This window comes from Falco rusticolus, chromosome 7 (assembly GCF_015220075.1).
Source record: "Falco rusticolus isolate bFalRus1 chromosome 7, bFalRus1.pri, whole genome shotgun sequence".
Taxonomy (NCBI): domain Eukaryota; kingdom Metazoa; phylum Chordata; class Aves; order Falconiformes; family Falconidae; genus Falco; species Falco rusticolus.
In genome coordinates this window covers 70,733,388-70,761,163 of record NC_051193.1, presented here as the reverse complement: position 1 = coordinate 70,761,163, position 27,776 = coordinate 70,733,388, and the positions used below count along the sequence as shown (strand labels likewise).

General features: G+C 51.1%; 1 protein-coding gene across 2 annotated transcripts in view; it reads left to right on the top strand.

Annotated features, from left to right (window-relative positions):
- Positions 1-27,776, top strand: part of CREB3L1 (cAMP responsive element binding protein 3 like 1) — a 47,031-nt gene that overhangs the window by 12,032 nt on the left and 7,223 nt on the right. Inside the window, exons 2-9 of one of the 2 annotated variants that reach the window (XM_037396081.1) lie at positions 12,632-12,860; positions 17,644-17,804; positions 19,467-19,545; positions 20,483-20,640; positions 21,247-21,396; positions 22,196-22,254; positions 24,125-24,193; positions 26,582-26,681. In XM_037396081.1, coding sequence (XP_037251978.1) covers positions 12,632-12,860; positions 17,644-17,804; positions 19,467-19,545; positions 20,483-20,640; positions 21,247-21,396; positions 22,196-22,254; positions 24,125-24,193; positions 26,582-26,681 — 1,005 coding nt within the window. Of the gene's footprint in view, positions 1-12,631; positions 12,861-17,643; positions 17,805-19,466; positions 19,546-20,479; positions 20,641-21,246; positions 21,397-22,195; positions 22,255-24,124; positions 24,194-26,581; positions 26,682-27,776 lie in introns of both variants that reach the window. The other variant, XM_037396079.1, reaches the window with a different exon arrangement.

Below are 27,776 nucleotides of genomic sequence, written 5' to 3'. Positions count from 1 at the left end.
GGCTTGGGAACAAGGAAGTTGAGTGCAGTGACCTCCAGGGAGCAAGATTTTGTTCAGCTGAGAATCCTACCGTCTGCTTCAGAAGTTGTCCTGGTTGCACCCGGAGGGAGCAGGGCTCTGCTTTCATAATACCCCGGGGATGGCTTGTCCACCAGGGATGGACTCACTGGAACCACAGAGCTGAGCTTTTCCACCCGACTCAGCTCTGCTGAGCAAGAGAGTAGCTGAGGAAAACGATGGCCTCTTTATAAACCAACTGGCAAAACTCTTGCATCTCTCCTGGGAAGTGGCCAGGGATTCTGAGTCACTGCTTAAGTGGGTTGCAGCCAAGGTAGTCTTACCCAAGACATTAAGTGAGAGAAGAGAGATACACCCAGGAGTGCCAGCAGAAAGAGAAATAGTCATGACCATAATTAATAATAATAATATAATGATGAAAAGATTCAGAAATGCACTGCCCACTCCAAAAATAAAGTTTGAGGACAATTCAAATGCTGTAAAGAAAAGAGAAGAGAGGAAAGAGTCGAGAAAGACTGCCAAAGCCTGCATGTCAGCTGCAATGCAAGGAGTCCCATCCAGCTGGCCTGGGTTCAAAGAGCTCCTATTGTCCAACAGCATTTCCAAGACACCATTCAAAACTTTCAGAAAATGAACCCAAGATGCAGGGTGAGATTTATCACACAATAAAGACAAGCCAGATGTGTGCACCCTTTCGGAGAGAGAGGATGGGCGGAAGGCGATGGAGGAGCAAAGCAGGGGAGAATCAGGCAGCAGAGGCGTGAGGGAGGAGGGTGGCATGAGGAGGTCTGGTGCTGTGAGCATCCAGGCAGGAGCAGGGTCTGGGTGTGTCTGGGCTGGGACACACACTTGGCACTTGTGAAGGGTTTGATGTGTATGGAGAACTCCATACTTAGGAAAATTCACTTGGCATCGGGATTAAGGGGCAGACAGAGAATATCTCACTGATGCTTTTTCTCTTTTGTTGCACATAAAACCATGATGGATACTAAGAGGTTATTGTTACTTCTGGTCCTGGATAATGTACCTGCATAATAAGGCCATGTCTGAAAGGATGCCCAGGAGCCAAACCACTGTAGATTTTATCTTGATTTTCTAGGGCTCGCATAGCCTTCATTAGTGCATTTGCAGCACTGGCCACCATGGCAGGGCTGTAACTTCTTTTGCCCACAGGAATCACTCACTTCCACCTGTGATTTGATTATGTTAAAATCCAGCAATTAATTATATAGAAATGTAATTTAATCTTTGAGTCTGCTGCTAACGTGGAGTTACATGCCTACAACCTGCCATCATTAAGTAAGTCCTCAAGTTCTCCCTGCCTGCAATGAGACCAATGGTGTTTCTGCTGTCTGCAGAATAATCTGGGAGGGTAGCCGTTGCCATACCACACTCCACAGATTAAAAAGTGAGTTGGTTTAGTTCTCAGGAAGACTTCTAGTAGTAAGGACTTCATCTAAGAGCAAAAAGCCTGAGAAAACACTTTGGAGTTTTAAGCTAGAGAGTCCCTCTTTGCAATGACTCATGTGTTTGGTGGCTTCAGTCAGCTTCTACAACAGGTTTTTTTTTAGAAAGGGGTGGGTTTATCTGAAGACTTTAAATTAAGATATGTCTTCCTGTGAAGCTCAGTTGCAGATGATGAGTTTGAAGCAGGAGGCATGCACCTGCACTCAGCTATGTAAGGAACCATATTTGGTTACCTGGTTCCTCCAGTCCCTGAAACCACAAAGCCATCCATTGTCTCATTGAGCTGCTACAGGGGTGTCCAGAGAATGGATTCCCAACTCCACCAGTTTCTGCAGACCTCCCTCCGATGCTGGGGTGCAGATGCCTGCTTGATCCGACACAGGAGCTTTCAGGGCAGGTTGTCAGGGCATAATAGGTTTCCTATCTTCAGCAGAACATGGGATCTTTTCTTCCCATAAGCTTCTGACTTTATTTGAGTGCAGGATCCCAGGCATCTTCACATTCCTATTTCTTTTCCCCAGCTACAGTGTACTTGGCTGCTGGGTCTCATCATGGAGAAGTGTGGCTTGAAGAGGGGATAGCTGGGGAGACAGGTATTGGGAAACGGTTTTCACAAGCTGCCTTTCTCCCTTGGCCTTGATTTTCATCCCACGGTTGAAGTGACTGCATTAGCTCTGACCAGTTGGATCTCCATCCTCATCTTTGGAAACACAGGGCTTTGACCCTTGTTCACCAACATCACACCTTTGTTCTCCCCCAGGATGGTGTTAATCCAGGCTGTCCCAGTAGTGAAGAATGGCCTGAAAGATGTTACTGCCCTTTGCAGGCTAGGAAGGATTTCCCCATTCTCCAGAGACTCTGGTTTCTGCAGCTCCACCACTGAGGTGAAAATGATACCCTCAGCACTGGAGCTGAAGTTGAATTTCCTATCTGCTGCTCAGGGCACAGATTTTCCACTGGGATATTGGCAGCAGGTCAGAAATCTGCATTCCAAGCTGAATTGCTTTGAAAACAGTCCTGGTGCGGGACCACATTTAGTCTGCTGGTTGCAAAACCCAGCTTTTGCCCAGCCTGGCCACTGAAGAGAATCCCAGCTCTCACTGGCTCAAGATTTTGGGTGAAAATCTCTCACATCCTTGATCAGCTGGTCCAGACTTAGTTGCTCTGTAATTGCCCTTTTCAAAGGCCCAAAGAATGAAAGCCACCAGTAACGTTTGGTATTAGCTGCATGCCTCAGCTTTTGGACTTGAACAGAGCACAGCTATCTTCCTCTTCCAAGGCCTGCTTTTCTTTATGGGTCTCCAGGGACCTGCCAGGGGACAAAATGTGAATTATCTCCAATTTTGTTCTCTGAGCACTAAAAAGAAACAGTTTCAATGAGGCAAATGAAGCTGATTGTAAAGATAATACAGACCATGCCTTCTTCTCCCCTTATCTCCCAAAGCAGATTTCCTCTGTCGCCCAGGGTGCCTGTCCTGTTGCTTAGATTGCCTTTCTTGTAAGATGTAGAAAAAAGGCCCATAATGGCATGGGGGTGACAAGCTGTGTAAGATCAGAGATTTGCCAACTGTGGTGGCTCCAACCCCATATTGGGCAGGGCCAGAATCTTCCAAGAAAGATGGAAGAAGCGGTGGAGCGGTATTTATTCCAGTTTATTTTGGTTATTGAATAAGCTTCCCCATCCCACTGACTGGTGACTGACTTGAGCGGTTGCAACTCTAACTCATTTTTGATTGTATTAGAATGTTCATGCTGTATTTCATGTCTTTTGACTGTAACGCTGCTCCACTGCAGCATGGCACCATAGTTCACAGTCACGCAGAGTAAACCAGTATTTTCTTTTGTTTGCCCTGCCTGCTGCCTTTCATCACACCGCACATCCCTCTCCATCAAGCAGAATTTTTCCCTAAACTGTACAGGCAGACATGCCACACACAATTAAATCCATGTAGTTTCAGGGTAGATTTGCCTCTAGATTTCCAGGGCTGGGCCAGAGCTGCGTCCTGAGGTTGTGCAGGGCAGAGCTGCCACATGCCAGCGGGCATGGCTGTGGAAACCCAATTGTGTTCTGGCTGTACCTCTGTGGGGACTGAGAAGGGATGGATGCATTTGGGCCCTGCAAAGGGCACGCCTGGGTGGAGGTGGGTTGGGGTAACATATCAGATAGGGCCTTCTTGAAGATGATGGATTATATTTTCACACATAAGGAGATAACGTTCATGTGAACCCCCTCGCCCTGATGCTACAGCAGCTGAAAGACTCCTGGCCCCCGCTCGTGGTGTGGAGTTATGGTGTCACTGGGAGCCTGCTGCAAACTCAGCTGAGGCTGCCAAGTTAACACAAGGACGTAAAACACCAATTCAGACAAGAGGGTGGTGATGACGATACAGCTTCTTTCTCTCAGAGCTACTGCTCTTGTGAAGTCTCTGTCTGGAGACTGTACTGACCTTGGCTTGGGAGGGAGCAAAGAAGAGGAAGAGACCCCTGCCAGCTTGCCCAGGGGTACCTGCATTCCCATGGAGAACACCTCCCACGCATCTCCGTTTGAACGGGGCCCAGCTGCCACCATCATGGTTCAGAAATAAAGGCAGCTTTGTTTCATAGTAAGCAGGTGTCTTCAGTTCTCTGAGCTCAAGAAAGGCCTTGAAGGACAAACTTTTTTTATTTACCTTTCATAGACTCCTAGAAATAGCACCCAAGTCTTCTGCCGAATGAGGGTTGAGAGCAGCTGATCTAAATGTTCCACCCAGAGAGGGTTGTGTCCACTTCTGCATATAGTTTAAGTCCTGCTCCAAATGTTGGTTTTTTTTTTTTATCAGAGTCGGCTGCAAGGGAGTTAGCTGTAAGTCAAAGGAAATTTGGGACATTTGTTGCATATGTAGCATACACGCAGCAAAAGCTTGCTGGAAAGCAGAGGCATTCCTCTTTATCCTCCAGGGTGCTGCTGCTGGGAGGAGAGATGCTCCTGTCTCTGCAGATTCAACGAGTCTCGTGCAACAGGCAAACTGTGTATTGTAGCTGCTTTCTACCCCAGGCCAGTGGAGCTTGGTTTGCCTTAGGAGAGGCTGACATCTTCACTTTCCTCCCTAGCATGCACATACCCAGTCTGCACCCTGGCACCCGCAGGTGGTTTGGGGGCACACAGATGGCCATGCCATTGTGGCCACACCGTGATGGCACCTGTCTTTTGAACCACCTTGGCCTGGGCTCTGCCCTACTCCACAGTTGTTGGCCTCGCAGAGCACCTCCACACTACCACAGCCCACACTGGCTGCTAATCCTGTTTATGCTGAACATGGTAAGCCCAGGTACGGGTGCACCATCGTCCATGGCTCTTCTGCCACCACAGCAGCTGGTACCTTCAGTATCTACTTCAGGGCCACTGGGAAAGCCAGTCTGGCAGATTTCAGCTTTCCACATGCTTTTTTCTCTCTTTTTATTCTTTCTTTCAGGGGCAAAACCATTTAAAGACTTATCTTGCCCACTCGCCCTGCACCTGGGCTCCTCCCCAGTGAAAAGCAGGCTCAGGAACTCTAAGCTGGGTGTTTCAAAGCTACAATCCCAGCCACAGAATTTTGATGTGGTGTTGTGTGTATGCTTTCAACAGCATCACCCATTCTGTCAGCTGAGTTTGTTTTTTCCCCCTGTTAGAGCTGTAGGAGGGGGGGGGGGGGGGAACCCACAAAACCTTTATGGCTGCCGCAGCGGTTACTGCAGAGGGTGGGAGCATTATGTACTGGAAGGGGTAGGTCTCCCGGAGAGGCTGGGACCCTCTGAGGTGCTCGCTGAGACATCCCGGGATGAGGAAGAGCCATGAAGGGGCAAAGGTGAGGCCTCCTCTGGGGCACCGCCCGCGGAGTGCTCTCCCTGCCGGTCTGCCCCGCCATCTCGGCGTCCCCTCCGGCCTCACCTTGTGGCAGAGCCGGGCGGCAGCCGTGCCGTAAGGAGGGGGTGCCCGGCGGGGCCGAGCCGTGAGGGGGGGGTGCCCGGCGGTGAGGTGCGGCGGGGCCGGGCTGTAAGGAGGTGCCGGGCCGTGAGGGGCCGGTGTCCAGCGGGGCCGGGCCGTGAGTAGCGGGTGCCCGGTGGGACCGGGCCGTGAGAATGGGCTGCCCGGTCATGAGGAGGGGCTGCCGGGCCGTGTGGCGCGGGTGCCGGGCGGTGGTGAGGAGGTGCCCGGCGGGGCCGCGCGCTGAGGCGAGCCACGGCGGGCCGCGGGCCGCTCCGTCCTAACCCTGCACTCCTCCCGCCCGCCTCGCGCCGCTCGCTGGCAGCCGCTTCCCATTGGCCGCCGCTCGGCTGCCTCGGCCAATGGGCGGCCGCAGCTGCTGGCCGTTGGAAGCGGGCCGCGGAGACCGTTAACCGCCGGCGGCGTAGGAGGGGCGGGGGCGTCCGCGCTCCTGCCTGCCGCCCGTCGGAGCCCTCAGAGGACCTCGTAGCTCTCAGAGGTCTTCAAAGCCCCTCAGAAACCCTCGGAGCCACTCAGAGCCCTCGGAGCCCCTTCAGAGCCCTCAAAGCCCCTCACAGCCCTCACAACCCTCTGAGCCCCTCAGAGCCCTTGGAGCCCTCAGAGCACCTCAGAGGTGCAGCAGGCCCGGGCCAGGCTCGGCCGCAGCCTCAGGCTATGCTGCCTGATGCGGGGTGAAGTGGCTGCAGGCACCCATGGCCCAGGCGGGGACCTGGGTGGCTTGGATTGCTGCTGCTCCCTCGCTTCAGGGTAGTGCCTTGCCTTGGCACCACTCTCTCAATTGCCTTCCCCTGATTGTGTCTTGAGCCTCTGTCGTCCCTCCTAGGTCTTGTGGCGCCTAGTGCTGGAAATTGTAAATCCAGGTCCTTTGGCACGGATGCGTGGTGGAAGGAGGTTTCCACAGTGAGCTGTGCCTGAGCCTTGCTGGGTCTGCACAAGGCACTAGGGACACGGCTGCGGCTGCTGCTCCCGAGGACTAACAGCTTGTAGCATCTTTGGTCTGAGGGGCTGCAGTCCCTGCAGGGAGGGAGCTGATGGCACAGCTGGCCTGTGGGAAAGCAGGCCACCTGCCTTGTTTTCAGTGACTGTAAACCCTCCTCTTTCTGTCATTGTGCATTATTCTACAGACAGCAATAAATTCTGGGCTTGGTTCCAGGTCAGGCTCAGTCAAACCCTCCATCACTTGGAGGGTGTCAGGGAGGCGTTTGGTTCACCATAGAGCCCAAGGTCGCGATGCTGAAAGTAATCACGGGTGACTTGGGTGTTGCCGGCAGTCTCGGAGGAAGACTAAGGGGTGCTGCTGGCCAGGATGCTGTCCTGCTGCTGAAGGGAAGCTTGCACCTGGTTTGGCCTGGAGGGCTTTGGCCATGCCATGCAGGGAAGCAAGAGCAGCAAGGAGGTGGCAGGTCAGTGGTAAGCTATCCAGGCAGGTGGGGGGCCTGGGTGGACCAGGCGTGGAGCAGCAGGCAGCTGTGGTACATGGCAGGAGAGAGCAAGAGCAGTGTGGGTCAGGACAGAGGGACACCAGTGGGGTTTGAGAGAGGCAGGAGGTGGTTGAATGATCGCTTGTGCCCCTTGGGGTACCCATGCTCTGGCTAGACTGTGAGGAGAGGTTTGCACAGCATCTGTCCATCCTGCCTGGATCTTGTTAATGCTGTCAAGACCTTCACTTTCATAAGGTCTAAAATTTTAAGGAGAGCAGAAGGACTGTCTGGAGTGTATGGGCTCTTCTTTCCTGGAATATAAAGGAAACCTCGGCTGTGCAGCTGGAGTGCAGGGGGCTTCATTCCTTAGTGAAAGCAGAGAAGGGAAATGCAGATGTCACAGCTGGGACAGGAGATTTATCTTGGCAAGCAAAGAGGAAAAATACTTTCAAAAAGAAAAGAGAAAACTCAGAAGAATCCCCTCCCCATATGTACTGCCTGCCAGCACGAGCAGAACCTCCAACCTGCAAAGGCCTTTCGTCTCCTGGGCCTGGGCTGCCGCCCAGCTGGATTAGCCCCTCACTGCTTTCTCTTTGGAGCGAGACCATTGGGGTGGGAGCAGGGAGGCTGTGAGAACAAGGCTGATCCTGAAGGGAGATTGTCTCTAAACAACTCAGCTGGAGGTGGGAAGAGGAAAGTCACAGTCAAAGGATGGAAGCGTGAAAGGGAAAAGGAGGGACAGATGCAGTCAGGGTGATCACAGAGAAGTGGATCCAGGAAAAGGAAATTATCCCCTCCTCAGCCATCCATGGTGCTACTGGGCTTCAAGAGTGGCACCTTAAGGGATCCCATGCACAACCAGGCAGGCGAAGAGGCTTAATGCCTCAGTCTTTGCTTGGGGCCACCAGAGGTCTAACACCAGCTCCGGGTGGCGGGAAATAGAGAGCTTGCATCTGGATGTCTGGATGCCTTACATTAGCTCCCAAGATAACGGTTGTACAACAGGAAAGGGTGTTCAAATGAGAAATGCACGCACGCACATACAGTGTGCTATTTAGACAACCCTAAGCATGAGGTCAGGATGAAAACATGTGGTGGAAATATGTTTGGAAGAGTCAGTGCCTATGTCGGTCACCAGGAGTGGGAGGGAGCAGGAGCCAGCAGCTGACAGATTCGCACTCTCTCCCTGTGGCTGAGGTGGCCTCAGCTCGAGCAGATTCTCCTGTTGCACTGGAGCAGCTTAAGACACTCTGTTGGGCCTGGAGATGCAGTGGTCATTGCCTCGCTGTACCTGCACATGCTGGCTTGTCCCCTTCAGGTGCTGCCTCCCCATCCTCCCAGAACTGTGGTAGGGGGATGGGCAGCCAGAAATCGGGCTTGAATCAGGGAATCCAGCACATCCTCACCATTGCGTTTCTGTCCCTTGGCTGCCCCCTCCCTGACCGCTCACTGGTAATACAGCTTTGGAAACACATCTCGTGCTATTTCTTGGCTTTGGAGCATAGTTAGAAGGAGAAGGAAGGAGGGTGTGAAAGGGAGGGGGAGATAGCAGGAGCGAATAATGCAAAATGAGACTGTGCTGTGAGCTTCGTATCCCATCTGGAAGCTGTTTTCCCCCAGTACACTTCACACCCGCTCCCTCTGGGCCAGGATGGTAAGGATCACATTTCCCAGTTGACTGGTCCCCCTTGCTCAAGCCAGAGCCATCTGCGTGAAAGCTACTTGAGATATCTTAAAGGAGAATCTCAGCAGAGTTGCAGAGTCCTTCATTGTCACAATCAGAGATTCTTGGCCGGTTCTCTGAGGAGTGAGAGCTGACTTATCTCAGCCTGGATGGAAGGTGCTCTTGAGGAGACAGTCTTAAGCCGTGAGGAGGCTGTGAGAGGGTGAGCCTGCTCTTGCTTTTGTGTCTCTGTCCATCCCACCTTCATTCACGACCAAGTCCTGTGGACTGTTTCTTGGACCTTCCACCAACATGTGCCTCCGGTCTGCCGAGATCTTTGCTGCCACAACATCAGCAAGACTCTCCCCAAAGCCCAGCACAGTTTGTTCATTTAGTGGCAGTAAAAGCCTTTAGCTGTGCTGGCCCCTATCTGGGTGGGAAGGGAGGGCTAGTGGCTGCCCAGGACCTCCTTTGACATGTGACTTTCCAGCCAGGATAAAGCTACCCATCCATTCGGTCAGGTGATAAACCTGCTTCCGTTAATCACTCAGGTGCTCTGTTTCATGCTCTGCCATGATCCACACAGCCCTGAGACACTGTATCCTGGGACCTGCAGTTTCCTGGAGCCTTCTGTCTCACACACATTAAGGAAAAGTATGGCTGAAACCTTCTCTGAGTTTTGCTGGATAGGTGCAGCTCCCCCAGCAAGGCTCGGGTGGGACAGAGTTTGCATGTTCCAGGTTGGCAGGCTCCATCTAAACTAATTAGCAGCAGTTTTGATGGCATCTATCCAAAATAAGCTCCGCACTGCTCCTCACTATGCCCATCACAGCTGGATCTGGACAAGAGGACACTTTTTCCTGTTAGCATGTGGTTGCATGCATGGCTGTCTTTACAAATCAGAAATCTAAAGTTAATAATACCTGTTGGCATCAGGTGAGAACAGAACCAAGCCAAGAGACACAGCAGTCTTCCTGGGACGTGGTGGCTTAGCTTCCTGCTTGTCCTGTAGCTTCTCTCGTGGATATAGCCAGCTACAAAGCCATGTCGTTATCTTTGTTTGCTTTACCCTTCCTTCTTCTGCTTTCCTCTGCCTCTTGCCACCTTCTTTGATGGCTAAAATAGCAAGCTCCAGCTCTGTGACACCTCTACATGCTCTCCCTCTTTGAGCGGGTCTGATCCTTGGTGCACCCTTTGATAATAAAGACCCAGCAGCACAGAGAGGGGTACATGCCCCAACATTGCTGGATTCTCAGGGAAGGTGTGAGTTTCCTTCTCTGCTTATCACCCTTCGTTTTCCCATATTGTGCAGTAGGTCTCTGTCTCTCAGGAGAATGGTCTCCTGGGGGCATGAACTCCTGCATGTCTGGGAGAACAGTGTTGCCTTCCTCCTCCCTTCCAAGTAGCAAGGTCCTCCAGCAAGCCTGCTGTGTGGTGTCTAAAAGAAGAACCAGAAATCTGCAATTACTCCTGCCAGTGTTGATGCCCTTATTAAGGCTCTGATACTCAAACTCTTGCACTCCTTACACATCTCTCACCCCATAGCCACCGCTGGGGAGATTTTTTGGCTTCAGAATAAAACCAGAGGCACACCTTCACCTCTTCCCTTCAGGTAGGTTTGTCCTACAGTAGGAAGACTGTTGATTGACCAAGAGATCCTTGTTCCAGGTGTGGGTGGGATACCGTTTAAAAGAGCTTGTGGAACTACTGCATAAGTCCATCTTCTTAAGTCCCACCTCTGCCTTTGTTAATGCACAGTTGTGAAAGAAATTTGAAGCACGTGGCAGAGTCGCCAACAGCTCTCCCTGCAGCTCTAGCTCTGCCTCTTTTCCAGAGTTACACAGTGATTCTAGTTTTGATGGTTCCAACAATATATATGATTTGAGTGCTTCTTGTTGGATCCTGGTTCTACTGTGCTGTCGTGGTGCGTTGGCAGCCAGAACTCTGAATCCCTTCACTCTTCTGTGGTTATGTTCTCACCCTTACCATAAGGCTGTTGTGTTCATATCCTGTGTTTGCCTGGGTTGTTTAGAGAAAGCAAGACAAAGAACAGCTGCTATATGAGCAAGCACTCTCTGGGGTTAATGCTCAGGACTCTGGACCCTTTACCCCTCCGTGCTGTAGGATAGGACAAAACCTGGCTTTACAGTGTTTTTTAGATAAATATCTAACCCAGTTCCATCTGCTGACTCAGCTCCCTCTGAAGAATGGTTATGCTCGGCACAGATGGGAGGTGTTTTCTGTTGCTTGATTCAAGTGCAGAAACGCTTCTAGGCAACTTGGAAATGGCTGGGTAGATTTTACCAAGCTACCCTGCCAATTCTGCTTCCGGTATGGGAACAAGTGGAGAAAACTTCAGCCCAGACAGCCCAGGGAGGGCCTCAACACTGGGATTTAGCATGTGTGTGCCTTCTCCACCTTACCTGCACATGCAGTGTCTGCCCTCCCAGGGGAGCCTTGGATGGTGGTGTGGTGGGCTGTCACTCCAGGCAGTGGAAGAACAGACAAATGGGAGGGACGTGAAGGGAGGGAAACCTCCTCGTGTCAGGTAGAATGCAGATGGCAGGACTCCCCCTTATTTCCAGCATGCTCTGTGGACATCTGAGTTTTTAAATTGAGTGGCTGAGGGATGATGTTGGAGGGTGAAGGGGACTGACATGTTGGAGGTGGCTGCAGCTCACCATCTCCCTCCCCCACTTGGTGGGAAGCATGGGGCTGTTCAGCTGGAGCTTACTGCACTCCCCAGCCTCCACCCCAATCCTCTGACAGCCAACATAATGTTGACAGAGTGATACTGTGCTCAGGTAAAACAAATATACCTTCCTGTAGGAGCAGGAACCTGCAGGATCCGGCATCCGGGGTCCTCTGGCCAACTCCTCCTTTGGTCTGAGCGCTGGGGAAAGAAAGCAGCTCCTCTAGGAGCCGGGCTCTTTCCTGAGCTCAGCTCTCACACTGGAATTCATTGGCATTTATGTCTCCACTCTAGGACCTGTGTGCTCTCTCCCACTCTCTCATCCATACCCTGTTGCTCTTGGTATTTCAATATGCTGCTTTCAATGCCTTTCTGCCCACCCAGATGCTTTTCCAGGCGGGGGGGACCCAGTCTGACTCTGCTGAGCTCTCTCCAGTTCATTTAAGTTACACAGTTCCGTCTGTGTAATACAGTCACTTGAATGTATCTGTCTTTTCTTTCCTCTCCCTGAGCCAGAAGCCTCAATCTGCCAGCAAATGGGATAATTTTTCAGCTGGTGTTTGGCAACCATAATTTTTCTCCCTGCCCAATCAATGCTTTGTTGTAGCAAATGGAAAAGTTAGTGATTTGACTTCTGAATAGGAGGATATGCCTCAAAGGAAACAGGTTCCCTGTAGCATCAGGAGCCTGACTCTGCACTGGCCATATTTACTGACTGTTACTGGAATGATTAGTGGAATGATTGTTTGTTGTTAACAGCCCATCTGTAGTGTTTAAACTTCATTGGGGAGCCGAATTTCACAGGCATTATCTGGCTGGAGGACAGCCTCATATGGTCCACAGAGGGGCTGTGAAATCCCAGAGGAAATTAAATACAACAGGGGGCCTTCCTGTTATGTTGATCCAACTGATCTTTTTTTCTTGTGATAGAAATCAGCAGCTGGGTTGATGTTCTCTGGGGCATCAGAGTGCCTATTGCTGCTGGCAGAGAACATGAGAAAGTGTCTGTCACCAAGGACAGGTGCTGAAGACCATGATTTTCTGCCATACTTGCATTTTGTCATCACAGAGGCTTCTTGCCTCTATTCAGCTTGTTGTCACAGTGAGATGATGCTGGGAATTTGAAGATAGGTAACCACAGAGGAAGGGGGGATGTGAGAATATAGAAGAGTTTCATGAGTGTTTGTGGCATAGATAAACAGGCAGAGAAGATGTACAGCACCATGGCCCTTTCTATCTTAATTCAAAGTGTTTTTATCAAGCTGATGCAGGCAAGGGATAGGAACTGCTTTTTCCCATCCAAAAAGGGCTGTTGCTGAGGTTTGGCTCTCAGTGCAGAGGATGGCTCTTGGATCCTTCTTGGAGTTGACAGTAATGCTTTCTCTCCCTTTGTCTTCCTTCAGCATTTCTCAGAGAACCTGGATCACTTCTCTGACAACATGGAGGATTTCTCCAATGACCTCTTCAGCAGTTTCTTCGATGACCCAGTACTGGCTGAGAAGAACCCACTGCTGGACATGGACCTGGATCCACCCACTCCAGGCATCCAGGCAGAGCACAGCTACTCCCTCAGTGGAGACTCTGCTCCCCAGAGCCCTCTTGTGCCTGTCAAGACTGAAGATAATGCTAACGGTGAGCATGAGACGTGCGCACTGCACTGCTTCGGGCACATCTGTTAGCAGAGGCTCTGGCCCGCTTCCATATATAAGGAAAAACTGGCTAGTCCCTGGGCTTGCGCATGGCTAATCCAGGGAAGAATTTGATCTGCCATTGTCAAACACAGCCTACATTTTTTCCTTCAGTTTGTGCTCTGACAGTCACATTGCTCCTTTGCCAGGCTAACTGTTATTTACGAGGATGATAATGGGTTGTGGTTCAGTGCGCTGCCAGCTTCTGGCAAGCAATAGGAGAGGCAATGTCTCTTTAGGACCCTGCAAACCGGGGTGTGGATGCCCTAGATCCAGGTCTGTTTTGGCATCAGGCAGCAGGGTTTTGGCTTGAATATAGGAAGCATGAGTCTCTGGCTGCAACCAGTGCTGGTACATGTGGAAAGCTAAGTGGCTTCTTTACCGGCAGATCTTTTAGCAAGAGACAGAGAGGAACAGTCATTTCAAAACCTATTTTTAAAACAATTCATTTCTGGATAATTTATGATGGCTGGATATTTTTAGAGCCATCCTTGCAAAGAGTCCTGTAATTTGCGGGACTGTGTGGGTGTCCCAACAGCTGATGGACACCAGGCTGCCTGAAAAAGCAGTGGCACAGGCTCAGCATACACAGAAGAAAGCAATTCCTTTGAGTGAGAGTGAGACCTGGGATGGAGGCTTCCCTCTCATGGCCAGGAATGATCCCAACTCTTTGGTACAAACGCCAAGGCAGGAGGAGATGAGCTGGCCTCTGCTGCCTCTTTGGTCCCTGTGAAGGGCGCAGCCGTCAGTGCCACATTCCTTAGGGACCACTCAGAGAGGTGCTGGGAGAGAGGCTCATGGCAGGTCAAGCAGGCTCTGCCTTAGTATCAAAAAAGCTTTCCATTTGCACTTCTTTTTCCTTAGCTTTAACCCAAATACAGTCTTGGAGGGCACTCAGCCCAAACAGGCAACCAGGCGACTAAAAAAACAAACAAGCATGAGCGCATAAACATCTTTATTTTGCCCCTGCAAATGAATAGGAGGAGATGAGGCTTGGAATGAGAAGCAAAAAGCATGAGTTTGTAGAAAGCAGGGAAATGAAGTCTGCCTGCATGAAGCTACCTCAGGGACTCCTCTCTGAGACACTTGTCACCACTTCTGCTCCTCTCTTCTGTGTCTGGACATGCCCCTGCTTCAGCTGCAGTGTCTCCAAGGCAAGACCGTCACTCCTCTGACTGGAGTGTAACACTGATCCTTGGGCAGAGGCCAGCACAGGGTGTACAGCACATAACCTAGGAGAGCTTGAGATGGACCGGGCACTTGCTCTCAGAGGGTGCAGATCACCTCTATACAGGGAGTAGGGCCTAACACTAATGTGGCAGGTATAGGAGTATATTATATATATGTAAATATATATATACCCCAGTCTTGCAGCAGGATAATTCAACCCATCTTTCCAGGGCTATCTTGGCTCGTAATTGGGTGTGAGTCATATTCTAGTGTAGCCCTGAGTCAGGTCCAGTATTTGCAACACTGTGCAGTCCTTCTGGCACAGCTCCATCCAGTCTTGGTCCTTTTAGACACTCACTTCAAATTAATTACCCAGGAATGGCTTTTCTTTAACATTAAGCAAGCTCTGCTTAGTCTGCAAAGCTCCTCAGGAATGCCCAGGCTCTGTCTAGGCTTGGAGCTGACTGAGGCTTGCTATTTATGTGCTTTCTCCCAGCTTTTCTGCAGATCTCCAAAACACTTCCAATCCTGCCCCTTCCCACATGGTTCCTACTAACACAGGTCAGCTAGGGCAAGCCACTGGGTGCATTGTGACCCTGCTTATCAGTGGAGTTTGCTTTCCAGATGGTTTGCGCATACAGACTGGCTGCTTCAGTTCTCAGTGCTAGCCCTCAGTACTGCAGGGTGTGATTCGATGCCAAGAGCAGGGGAAGCCAGGGTTGTGCAGAACAGCGGGTGCTGGACCAGCCTCGGGCTAGTGCCCCCACCCCTCTACACGTGCTGCTTCCTCACTGCTCTTTGCCTCACCTCCTCAGCCCATGGCAGCTACGGATATCTGTCAGCTGTACTTCTTGCCATTAGGTACAGAGCACCAAGAGCAGAGGATGAGCTTCCTGGCATGCCTCACCCAACAACATACAGTGAAATCTGCAGTGGTTACAGACGGGCCATACCTCTGAAACATCCTCTCAGGCAGCAGAACATAGATGTGTCCACACAAAATTCCTCCTTAGTCCCCCATTGACCCCCCAATGGCTTATGTGTTTCTGATTCTGTAACCCAATCACTCCCCAGATAAATCTCAGAGGGTGGGAAAGAGAGCAGGGTCAGAATGTAGACAGGAAATGGGAGCACAGCACATACTTATTTGGGTGTCTGCTCCTTGGACTGTCTGGATTCACAGCACTGGGGGCTGCTCTCCCACTGAGTCAAGTCTGAATGAGGAGAGCCCTTGGTGGTCTGCTCTCCCTTGTCTGGTAACTTACTTCAGCAGCAGCCCTCCCAGACAGAGGATGCCCCATGCCTCTGAGAAGAAGTGCAGAGCTTTGCAACAGAAAGGGAGGATGAGGAAGATAAGGATTAAAATCACAGTCAGGCAACTTCAGGTTAGCCAGTAGAGAAAATGTTCCCACAGTGGGCATAGTGAAACCATAGAAGAGTTTTAATGGGGGAAGCTGTGGACTCTTCATCACTTTCCAGAGGAGTAAGATCAAATCAGACAAACATCTGTCAGGACTGACACAGGTTTAGTTGGACTTGCCTAGAGCAGCAGGGTAGACTGGAAGACCTCTCAAGGTCTGTCATCTTTGTGACAGGCTGTAATCAGGCAGAAGAAGTCAATACAAGTTTTCGGCTGCAAACACTTGTGGTTGTGTAACACCTTGCCTCCTTCCATCAGAAAGGGCTTGTCAGCATACCAGGGGTAACCGGGACTTCACTACCAGCTGCGGGTTTGGTGTCCTTAGCAGGACAGAGAAAACGCAGTTTAGTCTGTGCCTGCTCAGCAGCCTCTCTGTTGTCATGGCTGTGCAGTGCACCCCTGCCTGAGACGCTGCCTGATGAGTCGGCTCCACTGCATTGTGGGAAGTTCTAGGAAGCAATCCAGTATGCACACAGCACAGCCACATGAACTCGTGTCTGTGCTTGAAGATGTCCAGTCACACAGGGAGCTGGAAGGAATGAGCTTCTGCTAGAGACCTATCTAGGCAGCAAAATAAGAGGTGCTAGACCAAAGACAGGAAGACAACATATTCCATTGGCAAGAGCAACACTGTGTTAACTGATACAATTCTTGCACAAGCTTAAACACCACTCTGTCCAAGCAAAAACCAGAGGCAGGATTCTGCCCCGTCCTCTCCTGAGGGCAACAGAGACTGAGTTGGGCAAAGACGATGTTAAGCTACCTTTTAGTTCAGATCGCAGCTCCCACACAGACAGCTGCTTACTTTTACTGTTTTTTTGTGCAGGCTTTTCTGGAGCTGAGAAAGACCTTTCTCTCCCTCTTCTCTTGCCAGGACATCTTCCAGACTGAGACCTTCATTGCAGAGGTGCTTTGAGCAGCAGACAGCTAGGCAACCCCTGGTTCTGTGGGTGCTGTATGCAGAGAGCAGGGCAGAGGGGTTGGGGAGTAAGCCCAGCTGTGGCCTCACGTTGAGCCAACTGGGGCACTGTCTGGTGACACACTTACCAATAGCTTGTCCTGTGTCAAGCCAAATGCATTTTTGGTTGTCAGATAAAAAGAGGAAGGGAAGGGAGAAGGATTAGGGAGGAGGATGCAGGCTCCAGGCCAGCTAGGAGTAGCTTTTTGGCAGGCTGGAGTGTTTGAAGAGCAATGAGGGGACCAAAACTTCAGAGCAGAGCGCAGGCAGCTCCCCTGCCTAGCAGGTTTTTTTCCCATCTGAGCTGCAGTTTATCCACCACTACCTGAATCCCAGCTCCTGGGATCTCTACTTCCAGTGACAAGCCAGGCTTACACCACAGATGTGCATGAGACAGAGCAGGCGGCGAGCAAGGGGAGCATGCCCACATAGCATCATTCAGTTCTCTTCAGACACTTCCTTTCCCTTGCTGCTGCTTCTGGCCCTGCCAGCGATGGCAGCAGAGCATGGCTGTAGGCAGCAGTCCTCCTGAGCAGCATGGAGTGGAGGAGGGAGCCTCAGAGGTGACACTGAGGGGAGCAGCCATAGGAGCAGCCTCACAAGTAGGTGCCACATTGGACTTCCTTCCACAGAAATGGACCTCCCTCGTCTGCTGTCGTGCAACAAAGCTTAGGTACTTGCCATAACATCGGTGGGAGGCCAAAGCAGCACTGTCAGCCTTTCACTGTCATTGTGCTTGCCCTCTCACCGGCTCTTTAGCACAGAGATGGTGCTCTTCTTGGTAATGCACCTGGCAGCTCTGTGATGCTGGCCATGCTGCCTAAGGAGCAACAGCCCAGCATCCTCCTCTCCTGGAGCTCTAAATAAAAATAAGCTCCAGAGGATGAGACTGAGACATCACTGAGGGAAGAAACCCTGCAGCTGTCCTCCAGCACTCAGGCTGCACAGTCAGAGCGGAGCAGAGCCACAATCCCTCTAGCTCTGTCCTGTCTGCTCCCTGCACGCTGGGGGTTCATTCTCTTTTGTACTCTGTGTTGTGGGCCTGCACATGCTTGTGTGGTGACAGTGCTAAACTTGGAAAGGCAGCCTCCCCAGACGGGGAGAAGCTGTCTGCGTGACTTTTTTTTTTTCTTGTCCTGTTCTTGCTTGAGTTTGACTCTCACGTTGTGCATGTTTCAGAGCTGGAGAATGGAGTGTGGTCGCTGGGGCCCAAGCTCTGCTCCATCATGGTGAAACAGGAACAGAACCTGGCTCTAGACCTGCCTGAGTCCCAGCTAGCTGCCAGCTCCATACCAGTGCTGAACCTCAACCCTCTGCAGAGACTGCCAGTCCCCGAGGAGGTGAGCCCATCTAAGATCCATCGGGAACCTGGGCTCTCACACAGCAGCAACTGTGGTGATGCAGACCCAGCCATGTGACTGCAGGGTCCTGCTAGGCGATTTAGCCACTGGACAGACAGGAGAAGGTGATACAAAGCCCAGATACTGCACTATTTGTCGTTCTTCTCTTGAAACGGCAGGCAGAGGAGCAGCACTCCTGATGAGCACTCCTAGAACCATGTCCTTGATTCTGGCAGCAAAGCTACAAGACAACTTATCCTTCCAGAGGAAATGGTGGAAGGAGGGTTTTGTCCAGCAATGGAGGCTTTACAGTCTTGGTTAAATACAGGCATGTTTCCTTGGCACAAAGGCCAAAGGCTTTAAAGCTTGCACGTGCTAGAGGCCTGTCCCCTCATTCTGCCAGTATTCCTATAGTCACTCTTGGCTTATTTGCATTTTTCAGAGAACAGTGTCAACTAACGTGTTGCCAGTGACCTCACTATTCCTGAGAATAGACCCCCACTCTGCCACTGCCTTTTTCATGGCCTCACGCTTACCATACAGCCTCTCACTTTTCTCAGCTGTTCACTGGAAATGGAGGTCCCACTCCAGGTCCTGCTTGCTTCTTCCTATGAAGCAGCAGGAATTACTATTTCTAAGTAACAAGGGACCAAGTCTTTTGGTCATATCTAAGTTCTTAAGAAGTCCGTTTGTTTTGAAAGAGGCTCACTTATGCCAAGGGTGTGAGTTGGAGGCTCAGTTCAGCTGGCCTTGAGTCCAGCCATGTTGGATGGGAAAGTCTGACCAGTCTCACACAGACCTTGGCGATCTTGTAGCAGCTCAGTAGGTAACAGCAGAGCATCTCTGGGGTTCACTTCCTTTTTTCACTCATGCTGAGGATCTTCCCATTTAAACAACCATCCAAAACAAATGGGTACTTCCAGCCAAAACTGTGCACAAGCTTCCTCCATTATTTACACAGCTTGAACTTGCTGTGCCCTCAAAGCTCTGCTGTGTGTGCTCAGCAGCCATACCATGGTGCTCTCTCAGCTGTGTTTACAGTCTGGAGGAGTTTACAATGTGTCTGTTTAGTGTAAAAACTCCCCCAGCCGATAGTGGGCTGGGGGCTGGTGAGCCAGGGATCTGAGGGGCAGCATAGCCCAGATGGGAATAAATCTACTCTTTATTTAACTCTCAGCCCCCTCTGATTGGAAACAGCTGCCCAGCAGCCCTGGTGAAAATGATGTGAGCAGGACAGGGGGTTGTTCTGTTTCTGGTTCTGTATAACCTCTACACTCCCATTTCTAATGAAGGCAGATCAAAGAGGGACTTCCCGTGGTAATGCATAGGTTGTTTCTGTCTGGGTCTAACAAGGGAAGAATTACCCAGGATAAAAGTCATCTCCCTTTTGGAGGTACTTAGTGCATTGCTTGGCAGCATCTGCCACTGCCTCTTCCTCTGCAAACGTGTTTGCACTCTGTGTGCCCAGTGACACAGACTTCAGGGGGCTTATATTTGGACTCTTGGTTTCTGTTATGGGTGGTGAGAGGCTGCTTTGGGGCAGACCTGTGAGATGGGGCAGGCCAGAGAGCAGGGAAGGAGCAGCTATGAACAGAACTGGTGGGAACCCTCTGGGCAGAGAGGTGGCAGCACCCAAGAGCTCTTTCTGCTTCTTTTCCACAGACTCCCATAGAAATGACTCCAGCACCTGTGATCAAAGCTGAACCCAAAGAGGTGAACCAGTTTCTAAATGTGCCTGCAGGTAAGAAGATAGAATTTGCTGGTTGACTTACATCCCTCTATATCACTCAGATATAGATCATTACTATACAGGGAGGAAAGACAACACCTGAGGGCAGAGCCATGCACACAAGGTAGCACTGGGGCACAGACCAATAGAGGAGTGAGTGCTGCACTGTTCCAACTCAGATCAGTGTCTGGACCAGCAGCCACACAGAGGATTGTTCATCGGGGACTCCCAGGGAAAACAGGCTACTTCAGCAAGAGTGCCTTTAAAATCCTCAGAGAGGCTGTAGTGTTATCCAAAAACAACCATCTGAAAGTCAGGAAATTCAGGATCCAGTTTAATTTGAAAGAAACCCAAGCATCTGAAAATCTGCCGATGCACAAATGAAAGCACTATAGGAACTCCCACTGCCACAGAGAGACATTCCTTAGGCAGATTCCCACCTCGTTAAGGCCCCGAGGGCTCTCCAGTACAAAGTGGGGGCAGTTTTGAAGCGCTGGAAACCAACTGAGTGATCAGAGCCCCTTTGGATCAAGTGTACTGGCAAGTGTGTGAGCTCTGCAGTGCTTTTGGAGGAGCTTTTCTCTCACAGATTTTCCTGTACTTGTGAACAGGCTATGGAGCAAAACATCAAGGGCTTTGTACACCATTTTGGTTGACACCAGCGTACCTTACTGCTTTGTAAATACCCTCACTGTCTTGGCAAAGACCCTGCCAGCTGTCTGACTCCTGCAGTTCCTGGTTAGCACATTTGAGGTCAGCCTCGCCTCTGTCTTGGGCAGTGCTCAGTCCAGCGTTGTTCTCAGACCCAGCCTGTCTTATCAGAGTCATCACCCTCTCCTTTCAGTCCTGTGTTATGGCAGTGCTTTTCCCTGTTGCTACTCGGGGTCCTGTTTCTGTACCAACAGGATGACATGGCGGCCATTGACTTGATATCCTTATTTCTCAGTAGATGACCTGGTGCAGATGCCTCCAACTCCACCCAGCAGCCATGGCAGTGACAGCGATGGATCTCAGAGCCCCCGGTCCCTGCCTCCCTCCAGCCCAGCTCGACCTGCTGCTCGTTCTTCTACTGCCATCTCCTCCTCACCTCTCCTCACAGCACCACACGTAAGGAGGCAGCAGGATGTCACTGGGACACAGGGCTCCTTGGTGCTCAGAGAGAGTTGGATTCTTTCCAAGGCTCATGTAGGGGATCTTGCCCTTGTTAAGGCCTCCAAGCTGAAATGCTCTGGCCAGTCAATGTGATGTCTTAGCACAGGGATGTGAGGATGCTCACAGGAGTGAGGAGAGGCACAATGAGTCTTGCACAATGCCTACCAGCAGCTTCCTTGCTTTAGCAAGTGCTGTCTGTCACCTCGTACTTTGGGAAGTGGCCTGTGCACTGCAGAACTTTCTGAAGAGGTTAATGGAGGAGAAAGGAATAATTGAGAATTCCCATACCCAGACTGTGTTTTAACCATCGCCCAGAAGTTCTTTGGCAGGGTCCTGCAGTGTAAACGTGTGGCCAGCCTCTCCATGGAGAAGCAGATGCCCTCCAAGTAAAGGAGGAAGGCAGCTGCTGGGCTGTGCCCCCCAGGATCAGGTTGAGAACAGGAAAGAGCACTGCCCTGCACCAGTTTGTACTGAGCCCCTAGCTGCTCTGCGAGGCTTTAAGGAGGTTCACTGGGATAGAACTCCTTGCTGACACTGACAGGTGTTCTCTTTGCGTTTCAGAAGTTACAAGGGACCTCTGGCCCGCTGCTCCTGACTGAAGAGGAGAAACGCACCTTGATTGCTGAGGGCTACCCCATTCCTACCAAGCTGCCCCTCACCAAAGCAGAGGAGAAAGCACTGAAGAGGGTCAGGAGGAAAATCAAGAACAAGGTGACTGCAAAAAAAATGTAACCATGCAGTTTCCATGATTCCAGAATGTCCTCAGCTGACCGGTGCTATAGTTACCCTCGCCTCCTCAGCTGCAGTGCAGCTCAGAAAAGGTGGTGTCCCACCTTTGGTACACTGGCACGAGCTTTACATGGCACCAGAAATGGTGCCATGGTGCATCTCTGCATGCATGCTGTGCATGCAGCTATATCTGGGAAGTGTGGCTTCCAGCCCAGCTCCTGGGAGCGCATGGCCTGGGATGGGGCCCAGAAGCTAAGGTCAGACAAACCAGCTTGGTCAGCCCTTGCTGTGGGGGCAGGGAAGCAAGAGCCATTGCATGGTGCAGGATGGGTGATCCACAGAGCTCGTTAGCCAGGCAGAGGCTGTGAGACTTTCAACTGTGATTAGAAAGCATCCCATGGGAGAAGTGATGAGACCCTGAATTAGTCACCCAATGACTCAGAAGTGGTCTGGGGCAGAATCTGCCCAGATGGCCACAGCACGTACCCGTGTGAGTCAGAGGAGTTCAAAGCAACGCTAAAGATGCTCTCAGCTGCAAGGGGGTCAGGCATACTGCAATAAATGGTTGTGGCCTACAGGCCAAAGAAAACTGCATACCTACAGCATCCGTCCCTCCCGGTTTTGGTCTGGAGACTGGTAGGAATGGCAGACTGAATGGAAGGCAACTTCCCCATTTGCCTTTAGGGTGCTGTGTGTGCAGGGAACAGGCAAGATGAGGGAACCACAAAGAAATGTCTAGAGGCTTATGATACTGACTCCTTTCTGATGGCTGCCCCCTCAGATCTCTGCTCAGGAGAGTCGCAGGAAGAAGAAAGAATATGTGGAGTGTCTAGAGAAAAAGTAAGTTCTTTTCAGTCTTACCTTTGGAAAAGGAGTCCTGTCCATGCACAGCCCCGCTTTCTAGTGCTTTTGTCTCTGAATTGCTCAAAGAATACAGTTCCTTGCAAGGCTGGCTGCACATAAGTTTGGTTTGGGATCCTGCCCCTACTCCCCTCCCTCCTAGAAATCCTCTTGCAGGGTAAAGATTGCTTTAGAAACCTTGTGCTTCCAACTGCTTGGTTTGGCTCATCTCCTGCAGAACACAGGCCATTTTGGCTACCAACAAGGTGGGATTTTGGGTAAAAGTCATGTTTCCCCACTAGAAGTTGCTTCTGTTTTGTCTGTCCTATAACCAGCAGGCCCTCTGAGGGCACTGACCACGGGTTTTCCCTCTCTCTTTCCCCGTGAGGGTGGACACACCCACATTTGATAGCAAGAAAAAACCTTGCCACTACAGTTGTTTCCCACACTCCCTCCCTTCTACTATTCCCTGCATGAGCTTTGCTTTTCTCCTTGCAACCCTGAGGTCCTGCACATATGGTAGGTATAAGCCTAAGGTATCATCACATGACACTGACGGGGTAGAAAATAACCCCTGAGGGCCTGATCCTGTGATCCCCTCTGTACTAGCAGCCCCTTATAGGCATTCGCAGGCAAAGAAGAATTCCAGGATCCAGGTGCAAATTCACATTTCTGTTTAAATATCATCATCTTTCCTGTTACTAACACCACCTGAGATCAGCAAAATGGAAAAAAACCAGCCCGCAACCCCAGCTTTAATTAACTCTTCTCCCTGATGCTATTTGTTTATCTTCTCTAAGCATGCAGAAATACTGAATAAATCCAGATGACTCAAGGCACTGTCAAGTTCTCATGTCCTTCCATAAGCAGCACCTCGGTGTGCACGTGAGTGTGCGGAACACGTTACTTCCAGCTAGCGTCCCACACTGACACCCAGCTCCGTCAGGCTGGGGCTGGGGAGTTGGCTGGCCTTGCTGAAGTGGCAGGGCCAGGGCTTTGTGCTGGGGCCTCATCCCCAGACGTGGCTGTGGTGCCTGTATGTACTCAGTGGTTTGTTACGCTAGTGCATTGCTGTGACAGATGGCTTTCAAACAATGCCAGGTTTAAATGTGAACCAAAAGCAGCATTCAGTGAATTTTTTTAATGGAACAAAGTCTTTGGTCAACTTGGCTTTCTGTAAGAGCTGGTTTGTCAGAACCTGTGCTTGGGCCCTTCACCATTCAGTTTGACACCTTCGCTGCAAGCCCAGTTTTTACACGGAACGCCTGATTCGGAGGCTGTGCTGGAAGCCGGCAGCAGGCTCAGGCCGCGGCCCTGGCCTGGCTCCCTGCGCCCTGGAGCCATGCCCCGGCCCCCGGCCCGCCGCAGCCCGGCCACGCTCCGAGGCAGCGGGCGGAGGCTGCGGGCTCTCTGCTGCCCCCCAGCGCCTGCAGCCGGAGCTGCCCCGCGTCCGCACACCGGGGCCCGGCTCTCACCCCCAAGGCGCAGCCAGGGCAGGTTCCCAGGCGGGGTGGGAGAGGTTTGAATTTGTCCCCCTCTTCCTTTTCCATGCTCCTTAAACGGGGTTTGGAAGTGATGGAAATGCCTGCAAAACCTCGGATCTGTCCTGACTTGACCTGCTTGTAACAGGGTGCTACTGGCTTTCCCAGCCCTGAACTGGGAACAGGAACACGTAGCCCACCTGCAATCTCACTCCTGGTCCATTGGGGCTGACTGTCACCGGACAGACCTGGAACATCTGGCTCCAGGACCATATTCGCAGGTGATGGATGAGGCCACTGAACTTCCACTCCCCGAGAGAGGCAAGGACTACATTTTCCTTATCTGTCTGGCCTTTGTAACTAACTGGCCATGGGTTTTATTCCCGCAGGGTTGAGACATACACGACAGAAAACAATGAACTCTGGAAAAAAGTGGAGACCTTAGAAAATGCAAACAGGTAAGAGGGGCTAGACCTGACCCTCTGTGGGTGGGGTGGGGTGGGCAGGTAGGGAAGCTGGGGGGGTGTGCTGGGGCAGAGGGATAAGAAGAGAAAGGCAGGCTCCTCCAGCTCCTGGTGGGACGGGTGCTGCTCGTCGAGGCGCTGGTTTTCAGCCCGTGGCAGCAGCAAGGCAGCTGGGTTTGGTTAGTGAGCCTGGAATGTTTGTGTTGGGATGGCCAGGCTGTGCTGCAGCAAGGGGAGGGGAGGGAAGGCGCATTTCTCATATCTCTTCCTCCTTCTCCCTGCAGCTGTTTGGGCTCATGCTGCTCTCCCCATTGCACTCCAGGCCTCTGGCTGCCTGCAGGGTAGCTGCATTGAGAGAGGCCCTTCACACCAGCCTCTCAGACCCACTGTTTCTGGTCTTGGGCTCTTTGGAGGAATACAAGGCCCTGGACATAATGTGGCTCTTTCAGGTTTCTCTCGAGAAAGAGCTGAACAGACTTGTTGAATACAGGGAAAGCCCATTCCTCTAATAAAGGTGGAGATCCCAGCTCCCACCAAATCCAGGCCAAACCCCTGCCTATGTGGTACCCTGGCCCTTGCCTTGCCTCTTTCCCTTGCAAAGCAAGCCTGGAAAATCTACCTCCCATCTGCTGCTGCTGCTGCTCACCTGAAAGGGGCAAGCTGCTCCCACAGCCTCAGAACAGGCCACTGGCTCCCTTACCTAAGAATCTGGTGAGCACTTGTGCTTCTAATATACAGAGCTGGCTAACTGATCACTAGGGAAATTTGCTTCCTTGGAAGCAAATAATGGAAGATTCCCATCCCCACTGCAGGGGTGGGCAGCAGGAGCTGGAGGAGGGCCCAGCTCTGCTCCCTCTTGCTGAGTGCAGCAGGTGTGAGCAAGGGCAGGGTCAGCTGCAGGGCTGGGGACGCACACACTTATTTCAATTGCCCCATTTCTGTCACCCCCAGCTTGAATTAAAGGGGAAAACCACAGCCGGTCCCCTCTCGCCCATCCCTCTGCTGCCACTACAGCTCATGGAGCACTCCTTGAGGCTCTGCCTCACTCCTTCCTCCCATTCATGACACCAGTGCCTTAGCCCCGGCTTCCAGGCCAGCCACCGGTGCCGGGGCCAGGGGCTGTCGGGCATGGTCCAGCTGAGGTGTGCCAGTGGCCAGAGCCTCCCATCTGCCCAGCTGCTCTCATCCACAGGGTACAGCCTGCCGCCTGGCCTCTCTGGGAGCGTGGGCAGCCCTGCTGCTGAAAAAGCATGAGCCCCACCCTGCAAAATCAGGAGATTGTCCTAAAAGCCAGGATACACTTTTTTTTTTTTTTTTTTTTCCAAAAACACATTGTGTTCTTTCTAATTGGGGTTGTTTTTTGAGCACTGCCAGTGGGACGCTCTGTGCTTCTCTCCATATGTACAAGGAGCACAAGAGGATTTGGAAAGAGGCAAAGCTGGGATTCTCCTGCAATCTCCTGGCTCCAGGACCTGGCATTTTATAAAAGCTCAAACATATTTGTGTAAAACAGTCAGTGCTCCCAGGGGGAAATACGCATAGTATGCATTTCAGTAATTTGCAGCTCTTGGGAATGGTGTGATCTGTAGTCTCCCTCATCCCAGTTTTCTTCACCAGCCCAGTGAAGGGTTTGGTGGATCTTAGTAACACACCCACCACTGTTTTGTGCTTATGTGTGCCAATGCCCGCATTCAGTTAAACAGGGCAGAGAGACCTTAGCACGTGTTCCAGCTGGGGCAGCCAGAGAATGAATTGTGGAACTCAAGATTTGGCTTTGCCCACATACCTCTGCAGAGCTTGCCGAGACTGAAGAAGCTGGAGGGGATCATAACTGGTTTTTATTTCTCTCTCTGCCATATGGTTCAGGGCACAGGTCATGCTGCAGAGCTTGTGTCTCTGAGTGAAGTGGGAGAAGGCAGGCCTGTGTTCAAGGTCTGACATGACTACAACATTAATCCTCCACCCCAGAGCTTGGTTTTCATGGTAGCCTGCCTCTCCATTGCTCTGGGAGTTGACTGGCTGGGCTTTGAGGCACCCAGGAGTCCTAAATGAATGGGACATTCATATTGGTGGGTAGTTGCAGTGAAGGTTGTGGTGGATCTACTGGTGAGGAGACGGAGGGTGTTACCTCAAAGTAACAGCACCTTGGGGTGTTGCTCCTGCAGTACCTGCACACTGTATCTCAAACTCACCCTTTTTTGCTTCTTGCTTCCCAAGGCTGCTCAGTTGGAGAACTTGGGCAAGATATAGCAAGGGGGAGATACTTGTTTTCACAAGAAGGGAAAATCAGGGTAAAATACGAAGGGAGTAGTGGTATCATTGCATCATTTACTGGCTGCTACCTCCTTATCAAGTTTTGATTTGGGTTGTTTCCTATCCCAGGACTCTACTCCAGCAGTTACAGAAGCTGCAGGCTCTGGTAGCTGGGAAAGTCTCCAGACCTTACAAAATGGCTTCCACGCAGACCGGGACCTGCCTAATGGTATAAGCTTCATTTCCATCTTCTTTATTGGCCATGCTTCCCCAGACAGCTCTGTCGATTGTCTGTCTCTGCCCTCTTCCTCACTGCCTGGCTCTGTTGTCCGTTATGTCTGCTCTCTCCTTTCCTGTTAGAGTCACCAGAACGGGGCCCTGTGTCATATATACATCAGTATTGCCAGTTGTTTATGCAACACCATTAGAACAATTCCTGCATTTTCACTGTCTTGTTCTTTGAGCAGAACAACACTTTGTTTGGTTTTCATTGGCTATCGGCCATTCAGCAAAAATCTTCAATGAGCTTCCATCACACTGGGTAGTTTTCTTTTGCTGAGTTGGTATTGCTTAGTGTTTAAGTCAGCAGGGCAGATGAACATTTCAATATTCCTCCCAGTGGGCATTACCTTGTGTTTATCAGCAAGAAATGACATCTGTTCTTGCTATGCCTGCATATCAGGCTTTGTTAAATCCAGCTGAAATTCTCTTAATTTGCCATTTTGACTAACCAAAATTATCCGGAGTTGTCTGTTGGTTTTGGTAATCCATGGTTGCCTCTCATTTCTCATAGTAGAGGGTCATGGTTAAGCAATATTGGCTTCACTGTGGAGTTTGGGGGCACGCCAGTATGGCCGTAAATAGAGTCAGTTGCTTATTCGTCATCTCATTTTTTGCCGGGGGGAAGTTTCTGATCCACAATAAAAATATAACCTTCAACCCTATGATGTCTTTGCAGGATTGTCGTAGCAACGGCTTGTGACAAGTTTGTCAAAGTTAGTTATCTATATCTAGTTATCACTTCCATACTGTTAACAGCCATGAAATACAAAACAGATGGTGAGGTGCTTGCCACACTTTCTCAGCACCCTCAGTGTCCTGAGGGGTTGTTTTTTGCTCTCGGTTCAATGAATTTCCTCGGTTCCAGAGCCCCCGCTTGTAATTTCCAGCACTTCCTCCTTTCGAAAGCTGCTCAGATTTTGCTGCTCTTTGCTGCCCCCATGTCAGACCAGATTTTAATGACCAACTGTCCTTTCTGCGGGCTGCTCTGTGGCTTCGCTCCGGAGTTCTTTCCACATTTTCGGGTGTGACCCAGCTGGTCCCA